At 40.2% G+C, this 16,393-nt stretch overlaps 1 protein-coding gene across 7 annotated transcripts in view; it reads right to left on the bottom strand.

The window, feature by feature from the left end:
* Positions 1 to 16,393, bottom strand: part of ALMS1 (ALMS1 centrosome and basal body associated protein) — a 78,489-nt gene that overhangs the window by 25,783 nt on the left and 36,313 nt on the right. For 6 of the 7 annotated variants that reach the window (XM_075752854.1, XM_075752856.1, XM_075752852.1 and 3 more), the window contains exons 7-10: positions 12,094 to 13,329; positions 11,339 to 11,469; positions 1,731 to 3,477; positions 520 to 645 (exon numbers count right to left, since the gene is read on the bottom strand). In XM_075752854.1, coding sequence (XP_075608969.1) covers positions 520 to 645; positions 1,731 to 3,477; positions 11,339 to 11,469; positions 12,094 to 13,329 — 3,240 coding nt within the window. The remainder of the gene's footprint in view (positions 1 to 519; positions 646 to 1,730; positions 3,478 to 11,338; positions 11,470 to 12,093; positions 13,330 to 16,393) is intronic. The other variant, XM_075752857.1, reaches the window with a different exon arrangement.

The raw sequence follows: 16,393 nt of genomic DNA on the forward strand, positions 1-16,393 counted from the left end.
CCACACTGAAATCCCCAAACACGGAGGAAAGGAATTCACTACCGGGAAAGCTATTATCTGAAATGCGTGTTGTATTATGCAGATATTTCAGAAAGCACACATACCAAATTAATAAAAAAAAGGGAGAATGTACATAAATAAGGGAACTAAAAAAAAGGAGAACTGGCAGAGATATAAAAGAGTCCAACCTGAATAGTAATTCCCAGAGGAAAGCAAAGAATTATCAAGCTGTAAAACATTGAGCCTTCTTTCTTTTCATTTCCAGAATGGAATAATACTAACATCCCTTTCATCAAAGCAATTGAAACCATAGCCTTCAGTCAGGACTCATACATCTTGGTGTTACAAAGTGGTGTGAACACGTACAAAGACATTTTTCTATTAAAATCAACACATTCATTCTAAATGGGTAGGACAGTAGAGCTCACCTGAGACAATTCTGCATACAGAATAGATATGTTTTGATCCATGAACTACAACCATTATTTTGTGTTTGGAAGACCTAAGATAAATAAGTACCTGAGCGAGAGCTCTCAACACTGGTTTCTGACCCAGTTGGAGAAATTTTGGATCCTGCCTTTATATAAGGAACATAATACATCCCGGTACTTCCAGAAGGTTTATATGGCAGCAGTAAGGGCTGATCTGTGGGGATGGAAGGCAAAGCAATTAGCAGAAGACTTTAATACTGACTTCTTTAATCCTCCTCAGGATCCAAGGAGACTGCTGAAGATGTTCACTGTGGTAAATCTGGAGAGATAGCATATTCTTTAGGAAAAGAAACTGCAATTATTAATTGTTTAATTAATACCCACCCATTGGTTAGAAAGTTGACTGTGGCTTAGCTAGAAAAAATGGCTTACCTACTCTGTATTAAACCGGTGACTAGGGTGACAAACGTTGACTTAAAAAAAAATTACTCACATACCCACATAGCTCCCAGTTGATCCATGTTTAATTAAATAATTTTAAATGAGCATGGATATCTGTCAAGTCAATAAAAACAGTGTGCTGCCATCACAGAATTCCAGCAATTGTTTGGACCAGAACCTTAGCTGACTTCTAATAGCAAAAAGAAGAAGCTGTCAGATAGCTGAAATATTTTTTGCACTCTGATACAACGAAGGAATCTGTTCTCTCAATTCATACTATTTTAAACGCCTTGAGAATAAAGATAGAAAGCCTGGAGCCCACAAAAAATTGAAAACTACACAAGTCTACACATGTAAGTAGTATAAGACACCACTGTGGGAAACTACTGTGCAACATCCACATTCCTCCACCAACAGATTTAAAAGCCCACCACATTTTCTATTTTATTCTATAGAAAACTGTGATGTGCATAGTCTCCTCTAAGCTCTTGTACTACCTTGAGTAGAGAGTAAATCAGTAATCAGCCATATCTCTTGATAAACTCTAAGAAGTGACCCAAATCATCTAGAAACAAAGGTCAGAAAATTTTCTCAAATCAGACTTGTACCCAACATATTCAGTTCCAGAAAAATCTGAACCAAACTACAACTGTATTTATACAACTCCCAACTGACAAGACTGTAAAGCCCAAGTTTAAGGGCTGGGTTTTTTCCCCACATGAGCAACATTAAATATCAAAATCATCTCAAGAACGTTACTTCCACAAAAAAGCTGGGTTTGGTTTTGGGTTATAATACCTATAAATATCTTGAATAGATGAAAGTCTACATATACATATAAGACACTAAATTGCTCACCACCCTGCCTTGGGAAAGAGGAAACCTTGTTATGAGATGAAGTTGTATTGTTGGGAAGTTCATGTGCTTTCTGGAGAGATGATTGGTGGACAGCCTTTTCACAGTCTTGTGAATTAACATAAATTTCTGCTGAAAAGGTTGTTTTTTCAGGACTTTCTGTTGTTATCTGAGTGGTAGCATCAGAAGTACTTTTCCCAGTTTTTGCAGGAACTACAGAGTTGAAGATATTCTTCAGATTATACTCCCCTGCACCCAGAACAGTACCTTGTGGTCTCTCACTGCTTTGCAGAGGCAGCTCTTGCCCTGCTGTGCTTGTAACAGAGGAAAGCACTAGGCAGGGATGTGCTGAAGGCACTGGCAGCGGGAAGGATGAAGGTCTTTGATCTTCTGGAACAGAGTCAGCAGCTGATAATTTCGAAACAGCTTCTATTAAAGTTTCTGGAGTTTTTAAAGACACTGGTTGAGTATTAACTTCAGGCTTATCCCACGATCCCATCTCATTTTCAGTATTCAAGTCACTATGCAGCTCTGAGTTATTACACTTTGAGGAAAGAGTTATGTGGACACAAGACAGTACTTTCTTAGTTGGTGATGAAGGAGATACAGACGTGGCGGATAAAATCTGATCCGTAGACGAATGGTGAGACATACTGATTTGCTCTCTTGCAACCTTTTTCTGAATGAGAGGTACTTCATCAGAAAGACTTCTCTTCTCTTCTTCCAATAATGTAGTACGGCCCTTCAGCAGATCAGTTTGTACAGCTGGATCTGAACCTTCTAAGCTCTCACACAATTGGTTGTGTCCAGGTGGGCTGCTCTTCTCCTGCTGGTAAGAGCTTATAGAATAGGGTTCATTAAATCTGTTTGTTTCTTGACTGAATTTTATATCGCAGTCAAGTCCCACAAGTCTGGCACTATGCCTGCCCAATTCAGTCACATCTTGAGGTAGAACATCAGAATTTTTTGCGCTAAGGGTCTGTCTCTTATCAGCATGGATGCTTACAGAATCCTGATCTGACAAACAGTCTGTTTCTTGATAAGCTCCAACTCTCTCACTGTCAGCAGAGACATGATGAAACCTGTCTTTCTCAGCAGTAAAAGCAATCTCGTTAGATACTGAGCCAGCAAGCATTGGACTCGATGGAGAACAGGTCTTAGATCTTTCCCAGCGTTGTTTGTCATGGCTCTGTTCCTCAGTGCTAGCAGAGTCCACCTCCAAAGGCATTATCCCATCAAGACCATCTCTAGGAAGACTGCTGCTGAGGACCATGGAAGTCAATGGCGACTGCAAACGTTTTCGGGATGAAAAGGTGATAGAAGTAATTTGCTTAGGCATTTCGTCAGAACACTCTTCCATAGACAGCTGCTTCTGAGCTAGTAAATGAACTTCTGCTGCTGCAGACCTCGTTGCATATGTGTCTCTCTCCTTCTGCATAGGCGGATGAAGTTCGACACCACCATCAGAATGACTAGTTGCAACTGTCTGATGTTGGGTGCAGATAGGTGTTTGAGTGGTACTCAAAGATTGAGACTGCGTATCCTTCAGCAGACAACTGTCAGAAAGATCAGCTCTATATAATGGCATGACTTGTTGTAAACTTGACTCTAAAAGCTCCTTAGTCTTGACTGCTTCTGTTTGTCTGTCAGTTTGAAATCTTTTGTCACTTGAAGTTTTGAAATGCTCTATGTCCTGTTCCTGATTATGGTTATACTCAGAAGCAGCTTCCAAACCGCATCCCCGTGAATCCTGAAAAATACAGAGGAATTCACATAGGTTATGTGGATAACTTCCTGCTCTCGCCAAAATCTGGAGTGCAGAATTCAAAGACAGACTAGTGCTGTCATTAATCAAAAGTCTGTCATCATGAATGAGCACACGCTTTCTCTGGAACTCATCTGTTAATTGAACTCATTAAAAATTTGTCATATTTTAAGTGCCAGCAAATTAGCTAACATGGTTTTGATGCTATAACAAACAGCAGCAGTGACATCTATAATAGAAACCTCTAGTTTTGTGAACTATAAACAAACCATAAAGTTGTAACTCTGTTACTTAGGGTAAGTTGTAAATACCTCTCAACATCACTGGAAAACAATAAAAAAAACCTTGTTCCTTTCTATCAGTTGGCTTCATACACAGTTGGACATCTGTCATAAACCTAGTTCATAATGTACTAGGGATAATGACTATCTTTTGAATGAATATCTATTCACTATCTACATTCAAAGGGATTTAGAGAGACACAAAAATACCCTGCTAAAACTTTGTGATTTCACTGATAATGTTGTTAATTAGAAATATAGCCAATTAGCCACACAAAGTCACAGAAACACTTAGGTTGGAAGACACCTCTGCAAGTCTCTAGTCTGACCTCTTGCCCAAAGTAGGTCTAACTTCAAAAGCAGAACAGGCTGGCTCAGGGCCTTGTCCCATCAAGTTTCGAAAATCTCCAAGGATGGAGATCTTGTATGCAACTTAACTACTTGTGATCTGTAAATTACTGATGAAAGGCGTCCCTTCGAAGCTCCATGGAAAAACAAAACAATGCAGAAACCCACGTTTACTTCCAGTTGTAAGTACTCAAATTTTAACCAAGTATGTGAAGTTCTGGCACCCACCAAGAAATCGGGTAGCAGACACACGCTAAAATTCTTCTGGTTTGGACCAGAGTCCAAACAACCTCCACACCATCCAAGCACTACATTACATGACATTTTAGGGTTAAAGGGATACTTCTGCATCTGACGTTTTGCTGTGCCATAACTGTTACTACATGAAACAGAATTTGATATAAAAGGTTTTCCCTTGCACTTGAATTATTTGACTCCGGTGTTTATGAAGCAGAACTAAAATAAAAGGAACTCAGTTACATGGGAACAAGTGGGAAGAAAAGCAAGCTGTTCTTTACAAAGCATAAGAAAATATTTAATTAAAAAGCTTTAATTTTCCATAATTGATATTTCTCTTTTCCCCTAAAACAAGCATAAAAATTTTCCTCTCAGACAAGAGCTGTAATAAGTCTTTTTATTTTATGGTCACCACCCGCTGCTGACAACAATTAAAAAATGACTGAAAATCATCAGAGCTTTGATTTGCTCTTTAAGGTAAATGATAACTTGTAAAAACTTTCCAGTTCTTCAGTGTAGATCATTTTCATTCTCCCATCGAAACATTGCCACAAATACTACTTTTTTGTTTGGAAAGCTGGTGACAGTGCTGCAAAAAAAGAAAAGGTATTCCTAGCAACAGATGAGACACTAATCCCACCAAACCCAAGGAAGTTCAGTGTCAGTTGCCTTTGCCCATAAAATCTTTTGAAAAATAAGTTACATTTACACCTTTGTCTGACCACGCAAACAGTCCCACATCTGTATCACCCCCCAGTCCCAGAGCCGCTATATTTAGGATTCTGCTATTTGACTACACATACTCAGGCATCTCTAGTATGTATTTTACACACTAGTATAAAATGCTGCATCTTAAATTACCTGCCTGTGGTCATTGAGGAAACTGAAACTAATAATTTTAATACTAACTTCTGTCCTGGTTTCTTTGCCTGATTTTACTAATCGTTCCCAACTTTCAGCGTGCTCTCCAGTCCTCATTACTTCATCTTCTCCTGTACCTCGAGCCCCATTTCATCGTCAAAAAAAAGTCCCAACAGCAACAATCAACAGCAATTTTTCATACCAGATAAATAAAATTAAAGCAACATATGCTATAGGCCCTCAGCAGAATCAGTCAGAAAAAAATCCCCACCCTCCTCTCTGAGCATACTCAACAGACTGGTGTTGCCTTTTGGCTGCCTATTCATGAGGTGGATTACTGACACTGCAGTTCACTGGATACCTCCCAGGGCTGCAGTCCCGGCTCGCTAAGGAACCTACACCTTCTTCTGGCATCTCAAACTGTAACCTGATTTCTCGACACACCTTTTGTAGACAAAGCACTAAATACAGAAATTAAAGGTGTGAGGAGTTCAGCAAATGGCTCGTTACTTGCCAAGCCAAGTAGAAATAAATGTGTCTAAATACTTGATAAGAGTTTGGATATTCCAAACTCTTCTTTTAACTCATTACAAACAACAGATCCTAACAAGGCACATTCGTTGTCTGCAGAGGTTTACTGGGAGCAACAAGACAGACAAACAAAATGTGATCCTCTCTCTCTGACTGGCTCACCATCCTCATTTCTCTGCCTTCTGCAACTCCCCTGTGCGTGTGGAGGGAGCAGGAGGCAGGGATGGACGGACAGGACCTTTGCTTCCAAGACTTCTCTCATTACAGCAGAAGCTCCCAAATGCTGACAGGTGATCTTTGCAGCAACTTACCTGACTGTTGTAAGGAGAAGGTAGTTTGAAAGAAAAGAAATGCAAATACCTCTAGATCAAAGACCACACTACAAACAAGTGAATAAAACATCACACTGCCAGATGCATGCAGAAAGCCTGTTACCCTAACAGCACAAAGAACAAGCCTTGCAAGTACAACTGGGAAAAACTTAAGTTACCACTCATGCTAATGTATTACTGTCAGCATTGATCAAAAAACTGCAACGGATTTTGCCCTGAAGCAAATTAAGACAACTACTCACCTGATGTGTTAACACTGCACCTCCAAGGAGGGGCAATAACAAATCAACTGAAACACTAACCTTTGGAAGTAGCTGCATCAATTCTAGAGAAACGAATGTTTATCTACAGGCTGAGCTTCCCTTCACTTAGATATGCACTAACTAAAACAGGTATCATACAGTTAGTCCCATTCCTGACACAAAATACCACACCACGCTTCACACAACATGCAGTTCCTTCTTACATTATTTCACCCCAACTCTTTTTGACAGGTCAGTTTAGCATCAGAGGCAGAATCATGGTTAGTGAATACTGGAAAGGGACAAAAGACAAATAAATTCATCAGCATCCAAACCTTACATCAAAGTGATCAGAGCTCATGTTAGTGTATGTGAAAGTACAGGCTACCAGCCTTCTGGAGAGAGAATTTAAGTGTGGACATCATTTTATTAATTTATCAATATCTACACTTACTTAAGTGTCATTAAAATTACAATACTTTCATTGAGGTGCAGGCAGCAAATCTGGGATAAAGGTACTGCCATGGAGATGGACCAGATAAGCTTATTTAAAATAAAAATAAAAATCTAGACCATACTTATTTTTGTCCTACTGATTGGAACAACTGTGGAAACAGCAGAGTATATTTCATTAATAAAGTGCAACACAGCTCCCTGGATGATTACATCCTCAGCAGCTACTTGGAATTCGGAAATAAAAATCAGTCAAAAACATTTTTGGTGTAAATCACAAAGTATAAACAAGTATTCCACAACAGATTTTCCATCCTTTCTACATCCCAGATGTCATTAGCAGGAAACTATTTTAGTGGATTATTATTCCAAAGCAGTACTTTCCTGTGGCCTTATCTAGTCTCAGCAAGTAAACTAGTTTATTTGGCTTCCTGCATTTCCTATAGCCATGAGGGACAACAAGGGACTGCAGAAAGATGCCAGGACACAGAGTGGTCCTGTGCCAGGGTAGGGGTGCTCCCCAGATCATCACTTTCCTGAACCACATACCAGTTCAAATGGCCTGAAGTAATACACAGCAACTCCTACTACTGAAAGCAAGCACAGAAGTTGCTATAAACTCATCTTCCCCAGCCTTTCACATGTTTTATTGTGCTTGTTATGTGTCATCTTTCCAAAAAAGATCTGTATGGCATATGATCCACAAGAGATTGCAGTGCAAATTTATAGCTACAACTCCGTGAACTTCCTGAAAAAGTGAGAAAGTACAAGGAGTGGAAAAATACAGCATATAGTGGAAGAATACAGCGTACAAAGGGAGAACACTCTTGGGTAAGAGATAGCTATTTAGCACCCATAAAAATACAGGTGGGGTAATAAGGTCCTCAGATTAGAAGGAAAATTCTTAAGTTTAATATGGCAAAACTTTACTTACATCTAACAGCAATTCAAAACCTCTCAAATCTCAACTGGGGGACCACAACTAATGCACATGTACAAACGGCACAAGAAGGTTAAATTTGAAAGACAACGCTCCTGGAACAGAAGACCACCTACAAGTCTTTGGCTTTTCCTCGTTACCCTTGATATTCTTCTTATCTGGAAAGACCTTAATGATTTCAGTGGAAGAACAGCAGTTTTCTTAAAAATCCCAACAACTTTCATCTCGTTCTATGGAATGTCTTGGCAACTCTCTGCCTCCCTTCATCACAAACAAGTTTCTACGAGAGTGCCAACAGCTTATCATAAGTTTCACAAGACCCATGTCTGGACAATGTGAAATGTAACTTATGCACATTTACAAAACATTTGCAATTAATAAATCCATGGCCTTTCCCTCCTTTTCCTCCTAAAGAAGCCCAACGCACTGTATGTTCTCTTTCCATCAACAGCCAATTAAGACCTTTAGGAAGAGTGATTATCAAATGGATTTCAGTATGAAATTCAGAAAAAAAAACCAAAAACCTCTATGTCAAAAGTTCCACGTTTACCACCTATTCCAAAGCATTTCTGCCAAGTTTTAGTGTTTATTATAAAACATAACAGCATGAGTAGAGTATTTGTGTCCTTGTGTAATGGAAGAACTATAAAATCACCAGGAAGAGTCCATGAATTGAGGGTACAGAAAACAGATTCACTATGCAAGGTTTGTCAATTTTACAGAAGAGAAAACAAAGCAACTAAAATTCTGAGTTACACTCATGAGCATTGCTTGCTATTAGGGACACCTCTTCAAAGTTAAATTTTCGTATTGAATGCTCCCTTTTTTGGGGCACTATTCAGCTAAGTACTTGAGTACATGTTTGGAACCCATTTATGTGCATATGTCCCAATCACCTCCTTAAACACTCTGCTCAGCTAGAACTTGAGAAATCATTATGATGCTTCTTTTTTAGAGCGTCTGTTTAACACATCACCAGTGACAAACAGCTATCAAACAGATATTTGACTATCTCAAGAGATGGAACAATCTTTAGAAGTAAAAGATCACTGAGAAGAAATCTCCCAAGCTGTCCTGCTCCTTCATTGCATTTTCTTTTCTTTTTATAGACAAGCTTCACACACTTCCTGTGGGAAACAATAAAATATCACAGTGGTACATTTTATTTCTTGAGTTGTCACCTATAAAAACGAGAGGCAGAGTCTAAAGTTTCTAAAAAGAACACCCATCATAAGCCTGCATCAGTAGCACTAAATAAAGATGACGGTCTGACGAAAGAATTGTTTGCATGAGTGCTAGGAACAGTTTGTCTTTCTCAGTCTTTAAAGTTTAGTAGAAGGAAAATATCTTTTCATAATCTTTGTTCCATTCTTTTTAAGTCAGCGCATTGCCAGCTTTGCTCTATAAATTCAACAGGTATTTTATAGAACAGTTTCCATTAAATTTATAGCAGATTATTTTGTCAGCAATAAAACTGGCTGCAATTTTTTCAGTTAAATAGTTTTCAACAATCTGTATTTTTCAGTGACATATTGTTTTGCTTGGAGGGAAAAATACATTTATCTTAAGTATAACAAAAAACCCCAGCCACCTTCATTCTGCAAATTCAAAACTATTTTTTATCTCACGTTAGAGTCATTGTAGAACAAAAATATTTTCAAGAACAAAGTAGAAAGTGTTGTGTTGACCTAAAGCAATTTATTGGAATCTTGGTTTGCAAAACTATGATTAATTTTTTCTTACTCTAAATTGGGATAAAACAATTCATAGCTGACACTGAATCATATAAAGATAAAATACTTGGTTCCGGTCTGTAACAAGTTAATGTCAAGGACAAAGCTGTGATTCTAACAAAATCTAAAAGTTCAGAAAAAAATAGCTTCGGGGCCTCTACTTTTTGATGAGTAGATTGAAGCAAAAATGTATTATTTTTTTTTTAAAGAATTGTCTGACTTTCTAAAAATAAGTAAAAATCATTAAAATGTTTGGGGTTTTTTTCAGGCTCCCTAGTCAAAGATAACATCGAAACATGAATAACTGAGAATCCTAGTCTGATGTTTTCTGGAAGCTGATGTCTATATTATCTACACTGTTCATGCCCAAGGAACTATAAACACAAACACAGCCTACTCTCAAAACACTATTTTTCATTCTTGCTGATGCAAGGCTTTTAATTAAAACAAACAAACCCCTACTGCTTTTCCTGGGAGGCAGGCAGTCTACAGAAAAGACAAAAGAAAAAAAAAAGAAGAAAAAAAGGAAGCTATTACTATAGCTAAGGGCATTTACCTGAAACACCAGATTTAGGACAGATAATGACTGTATTTTCAACTGTAATTTTTCTACATTCTCCTCAAACTGCCCCATTCTTTAGCTATGCCTAATTATCCAGCCTCTCTTCCACCAACTCAGGGTTCTCTATCCCGCACACATGAATACATCATCCAACCGCTTCTTGTTATACAAACATCTCCACATTTTTCCAGTCTGTTCTTTCAATCAAAATACCCTCTATGAATAGTGCCTATCTTGGGACACACACAGAGCCCCTAGAAATCATGACATAATTAGACCGGACACCAAATGAATGTTGAAAATAGATATTTAAAGTCAAACCAAAGGTAATATACTCCTGCTTAGATAAATTCCAATTCAGATATACTGTATGTTAATACATGAACTAGAAACGTTCCAAAGTGTTGTCCCAAAAGATTAAAAAAATTCAATGTCAAGAAAAAAATAGAGCTGTAAGAGCTTATCAAGTCCATATCCTTGCCCCAAATCAGCATTAACTACACAGATTATTCTTGCCCAACTAACTACACTAACATTATTTTTGCCCAAACTCCTCTTAAAAACATACTATGATTAACATTCCATAATCATCTTCTCATCATTCTTACCATTAAGGAGTTTCTTTTCTAATACAACTCCTTCCTCACACTTGAAGCCCATTACCTTTGAGACAGTCAACACAAAGGAGGAACAATTTACTCCCTTCTTCCCCAAAGCATCCTTTCAAAAATAAATATCACACTCCTTTGTAAACATTTCAGAACACATGGGAAGTAACACAACATATAGTACTATCACCTAGATGACAGTGCATTGTACATCAAACTTCCACAGGAGGAGGAGTTTACAAGGCGCAATCAGCACATGCGTAAGTATTTTGTGAAAAGCAGAACTCATTAAGCCAATGAAGAATCATGAGCTGTGCACACTTTCTCACCACACCACCACCAATTCTCCCATCACATCATCACTGACCACATCTGTCTCCTTCATACCTTCCTTCAGAACATCTTCAGCTGTGTGCCACCCCTCCCACCCAGGATATCTAACTACCTGGGGCAAATCAGAAACAAAAAACAAAAAAAACCCCACAACAGCACGTGCCATGGCTGCTCTAAAACATACATAGGAACTGACTAAGCCGAAACAAGCATCTCCACTAAACAGAGCTGTCATTAGTTTGCATCCCCCTCTCCCTGTCTAGCCACCAATCTTCAAAAGTATCGCAGGAATATAATTCATCATTTTAAGATTACAAGCAAAACAGTAGCATTTATCCCCACTTCAGAAATTTTCTCCGGAGCAGCTGGTTTGTCTCTTTTGTACCTTGGCTAGTGCTGATTTCTTGGCACTCAGAAGCAGCTCTGCCTTTATTTCCTCTATTCTTTGTTGGTCCTCTTCATTCAAGTCTGACACAGATTCCTGAGATCGGCTGGCCAGTTTTAGCTTCACCCATGCTAGACAAAGAACATAAAACAGAAAGCAGTCCCCTTTCCATTTTCTCACATCTTGTATGATAAAAGTTTTATAACTTAAAATCAAAACTTTGCTATGCATTTCTAGCTACCATGACTGAAGGAACAAAGACCTCTATCAAATACCAGAGCTGACAGACTGACCGGGAATACAAAAATGGTTCTTTTGAACATTTCTTTGGAAAGACGGATCCAGGACCCATTACCTGGTTCTGTCATCTTTACAGTCTCAGACTGAAGTCGACAGACACTCTTTCACACAATCCCTTCCCAAATTCTCAACCTAGTGCATGTCTGATAGCTATGCGGACAAAACACTTTCTCGTGTCAATGTTAGGCAAAAGAAGGTACTCAAATTGGAAAAGTCGAATTCTATCATGCTACATAAGATGACTGAAAAACATCAATGATTTAAGCCTTGTCCCATTAAAGCTTACCATATATAATACAAACACCTTTAAAACCAGGGGAACAACCTCAGGTCCTGTTACATCCATACCCCTTATTTCAAAGTAATTTCAAAGCAAACCCTTAAACATATACCTAAATAAAGATTTGCCATTCTAACTTAACACTTGATAAAACACAACTGAGACATGTTATTACCTCGTGCTTTCCCCTCCTCTTCATCTGCACTCTTCAGCATTTGTGTTGCATGTATCGCAGGTGATCCATTTCTCAGAAGGTTTTTGACACGGGCGGCTAGTGAACTTCCACTGCTACTGTCACCACTCTCTTGCATGCCTCCTGCCTTATTTCTTGCTGCACCAGCTTTAGACAACATGCTCTGGAAGCCTCCTGTAACATCAGTGACAGTGCCTAGAGGCTCTGAGGAAGAAGGATTCCCCAACTCTGAAGTTCTTCCAGCATTGACTTCACTACTCCCATTGCTTTGTGCAAGACCCACAAAACCAAGTTGATTCCTGTCTGTAGTTACACTACTACAACCTTCTGGCTCAGACCTTCCTACAGATTTTCCTGTCCTAAACTCTTTGGTCATTTCCTTCATTGTCTCCTCACTATTGTGCAAGTTGACTTCAAAAGAATTTTCCCATCTTAAATTGCCCGTGTTATAATTCAGAAGCTTTACTGCTGACCCCTCTTCTCGCACACTTCTTCGGGTCTTAGTCTCATCCCATGATAGTATCTTCTGAAACTGAGGGATGGTGTCTTTTACTAACTTGGAATCTTTGGGGCCATCCTCCGTTCTCATCAGCACTGGGGAAGACTCACCAGTTTCTTTAGAAGAGGCAGTGGAAAAGACAGGATCACCCCACCTACCAGCTATATCCTCTGCCTCTGCCAAAAGCTTACGTATCTCTTGCAACGTACCTGATCCAGTCAAAGAATCACTTTCTTGACCCTTACTTGTCTTACTACCTCCACTTGAAGTTTGTGATCCTCTGTCAACTTCCATTTCATTTTTAACTCCAGCCAAAGAACTGGCAGTCCCTCTCTGCGGGCTGCTATTCACATCTTTTGACTCATTTTTAACTAGCAGATCCTGAACACTTCTTGCAAGAAGCATGAGACCCTCTCTGTCAGAATGGCAGTCAGGTGAAACAGTCCACAGCTCCTGGTTTGGTTCAGCTGGTCTGGAGACAGCTAAACACTCTGCCTCCCGTCGTGTGGAAAGCGGAGCAGTTCTCTCCAGTTGGTGGCATGACATACTGCACTGACTCACTGGTTTGTCTCCAAAAGATCTTGAGAAGCGGGGAGAGGGTTCACGAGGTGACAGAATATCAGAACCAACTTCTGAATTCATTGGTATAGACATACTGAGAGTGGAAGCACTAGAGTTAAAACTTGTTTGTGCAATTTCAACTGCTGACAGCAATTCACCTACAAGGAAACAGAAGATTCATCAAGTTTAGGGCTCCAGAAAACAGCTGCATCAGTAAAGACAACTTTTTCTTGTAGTAGAGAGTTTGTAAAGGGAGGGAAGAATTCAGATATTGGAAAAAAATTAGGAAACTGTTTTTAGAATGACAATTGAACTAAGACTTCCATGAGAATTGTCCACTGAAAGAAATCTTTTAGACCATATTCGATAAATATAGAATATCAAAGAAACTGCAGAACTTGACTTAACTCACTTTTAAATAAATGCTTAAACTAGATTTCAAATAAATGTTCTTCGATAAATGACATAGTGGTGCTTGAATGTCCAAATGAACAATTGGATTATAAATGTACCCCTGCAAGAAATAGGAGGGCAGTATTTCTTTGCCTCAGTCTTCACTGACAATTGCTTGAGCCACACTGCCCAGGTCACAGAAGGCAGGGACTGGGAGAATGCAGAACTGCCCACTGTAGGAGAAGATCAGGTTCAAGAATATCTAAGGAACCTGAAGGTGCACAAGTCCATGGGACCTGATGAGATGCATCTGCAGGTCTTGAGGGAACTGGCAGATGAAGTGGCGAGGCCACTCGCCATCATATTTGAGAAGTCCTGGCAGTCTGGCAAAGTTCCCACTGACTGGAAAAGGGGAAATACAACCCCCATTTTTAAGAAGGGAAAAAAGGAAGACCCAGGGAACTACAGGCTGGTCAGTCTCACCTCCGTGCCCAGCAAGATCATGGAGCAGACCCTCCTGGAGACTATGCTCAGGCACATGGAAAATAAGGAGGTGATTAGTGACAGCCAGCACAGCTTCACTAAGGGCAAATCCTGCCTGACAAACTTGGTGGCCTTCTATGATGGAGTTACAGCGTCCGTGGATAAGGGAAGGGCAACTGACGTCATCTACCTGGACTTGTGCAAGGCATTTGACACTGTCCCGCACGACATCCTTGTGTCTAAATTGGAGAGACACGGATTCGATGGATGGACCACTCTGTGGATAAGGAAATGGCTGGATGGTCGCACTCAAAGAGTTGTGGTCAACGGCTCAATGTCCAAGCGGAGAACAGTGACAAGCGGTGTTCCTCAGGGGTCGGTACAGGGACTGGCACTGTTTAACATCTTTGTCGGCGACATGGACAGTGGGACTGAGTGCATCCTCAGCAAGTTTGCCGAAGACACCAAGCTGTGTGGCGCAGTCGACACGTTAGAGGGAAGGGTTGCCATCCAGAGGGACCTTGACAGGCTTGAGAAGTGGGCCCGTGCGAACTGCACGAACTTCAACAAGGCCAAGTGCAAGGTCTTGCACGTGGGTCAGCGCAAACCCAAGCACAACTATAGGCTGGGCGAGGAATGGATTGAGAGCAGCCCTGAGGAGAAGGACTTGGGGGTGTTGATTGATGAGAAGCTCAACATGAGCCGGCAGTGTGCGCCTGCAGCCCAGAAAGCCAACCGTGTCCTGGGCTGCGTGTCCAGCAGCGTGACCAGCAGGTCGAGGGAGGTGATCCTGCCCCTCTACTCCACTCTGGTGAGACCCCACCTAGAATACTGCATCCAGCTCTGGGGGCCCCAGGACAAGGACATGGAGCTCTTGGAGCGAGTCCAGAGGAGGCCACAAAGCTGATCAGAAGGCTGGAGCACCTCTGCTATGAGGACAGGCTGACAGAATTGGGATTGTTCAGCCTGGAGAAAAGAAGGCTCTGGGGAGATCTAATTGCAGCTTACCAGTACCTGAAGGGGCCTACAGGAAAGATGGTGAGGGACTGTTTATCAGGGAGTGTAGTGACAGGACAAGGGTAATGGGTTTAAGCTGAAGGAGAGTGGATTTAGATTAGATGTTAGAAAGAAATTCTTGACTGTTAGAGTGGTGAGGCACTGGAACAGGTTGCCCAAAGAGGCTGTGGAGGCCCCATCCCTGGAAGTGTTTAAGGCCAGGTTGGATGGGGCTTTGGGCAACCTGGGCTAGTGGAGGGTGTCCCTGCCCACAGCAGGGGGGTTGGAACTAGATGATCTTTAGGTCCCTTCCAATCCAAACCATTCTACGATTCTATGATCTCCAAAACATCCTTTTGGAAAGAGGCAATGGATACACTACGGATAAGCTTGTTTCCCACTACCTGTTAGAAAGGTCCAAAAGCAGACAAAATGCACTTTTAGCATTTGGATATATAATATATAATTGCTTTTTTAAAAAAAAGTGCCAAACTTAAGTGCATATGCTGCTCTTAAATCCCTGCTGGCAGGTACACACAACAGTGAAGAGCCAGGTCCTAACTGTGCCTGCCAGTAGCTGTTTTATTTGGTTTAAATGCAATTTTGTTTCATGGCCCGACCACTGATATTTTTAAGTACGGCAAGTAGTCCAGAGCCCAGTTGAACAATATTTCTGTTGAGGACAACTCTGCCCCTCTACCAATTGCCAAGTTGTTTCAGTTTCCAGGTCTCCCATAATGCTTAAGGAAGGAAAGAACAAACAAAAAAAAAAGAAAATAAGCAAGCCCAAGAGGCATAAGAAGAGATGCATTGAATCACTTCTGGTTCGAAAGACAGGTTAGTGCAGGATTCTTGAAGTCACAGATATTCAAAGGGTTAGACAGGTACTTGTTGTGAAGAGCCTTGAGATCTGCTCTTCCCCATTGGGTACGAGATGCAAATGCCAAAACAGAACATGCTAAGGAAAATACACATTTGAACTAGTTGCAACGCACATTTTCACATTTTAATGATACGCTACATGGGCATGCCACTGAAGAACATCTTAACCCTAACTGAGCACACTCTGTTCTTCACATAGAAACGATTCAACACTTGTTAAGGTTGTATTGATTTTTTTTTTTTTTTCTGTTGAGATGGATGGATTGATGAACTGATCTGGTCAGTTATAAAATGCGTATGACTTTTTGTCACACTGAACACATCAAGAAGTCTCAGAAAGAAAGAGAAACCAAGACTTATTTCTCTCACAGGAAGAAAAAGTCTGGTAATATTTATTTAATTATCAGATACAATGCATTTCCTTCTTAAGAACTCTTGCAAAAAGAGAAATAGTAAAAATAAAAAATA

Source organism: Balearica regulorum, chromosome 4, assembly GCF_011004875.1.
Source record: "Balearica regulorum gibbericeps isolate bBalReg1 chromosome 4, bBalReg1.pri, whole genome shotgun sequence".
Taxonomy (NCBI): domain Eukaryota; kingdom Metazoa; phylum Chordata; class Aves; order Gruiformes; family Gruidae; genus Balearica; species Balearica regulorum.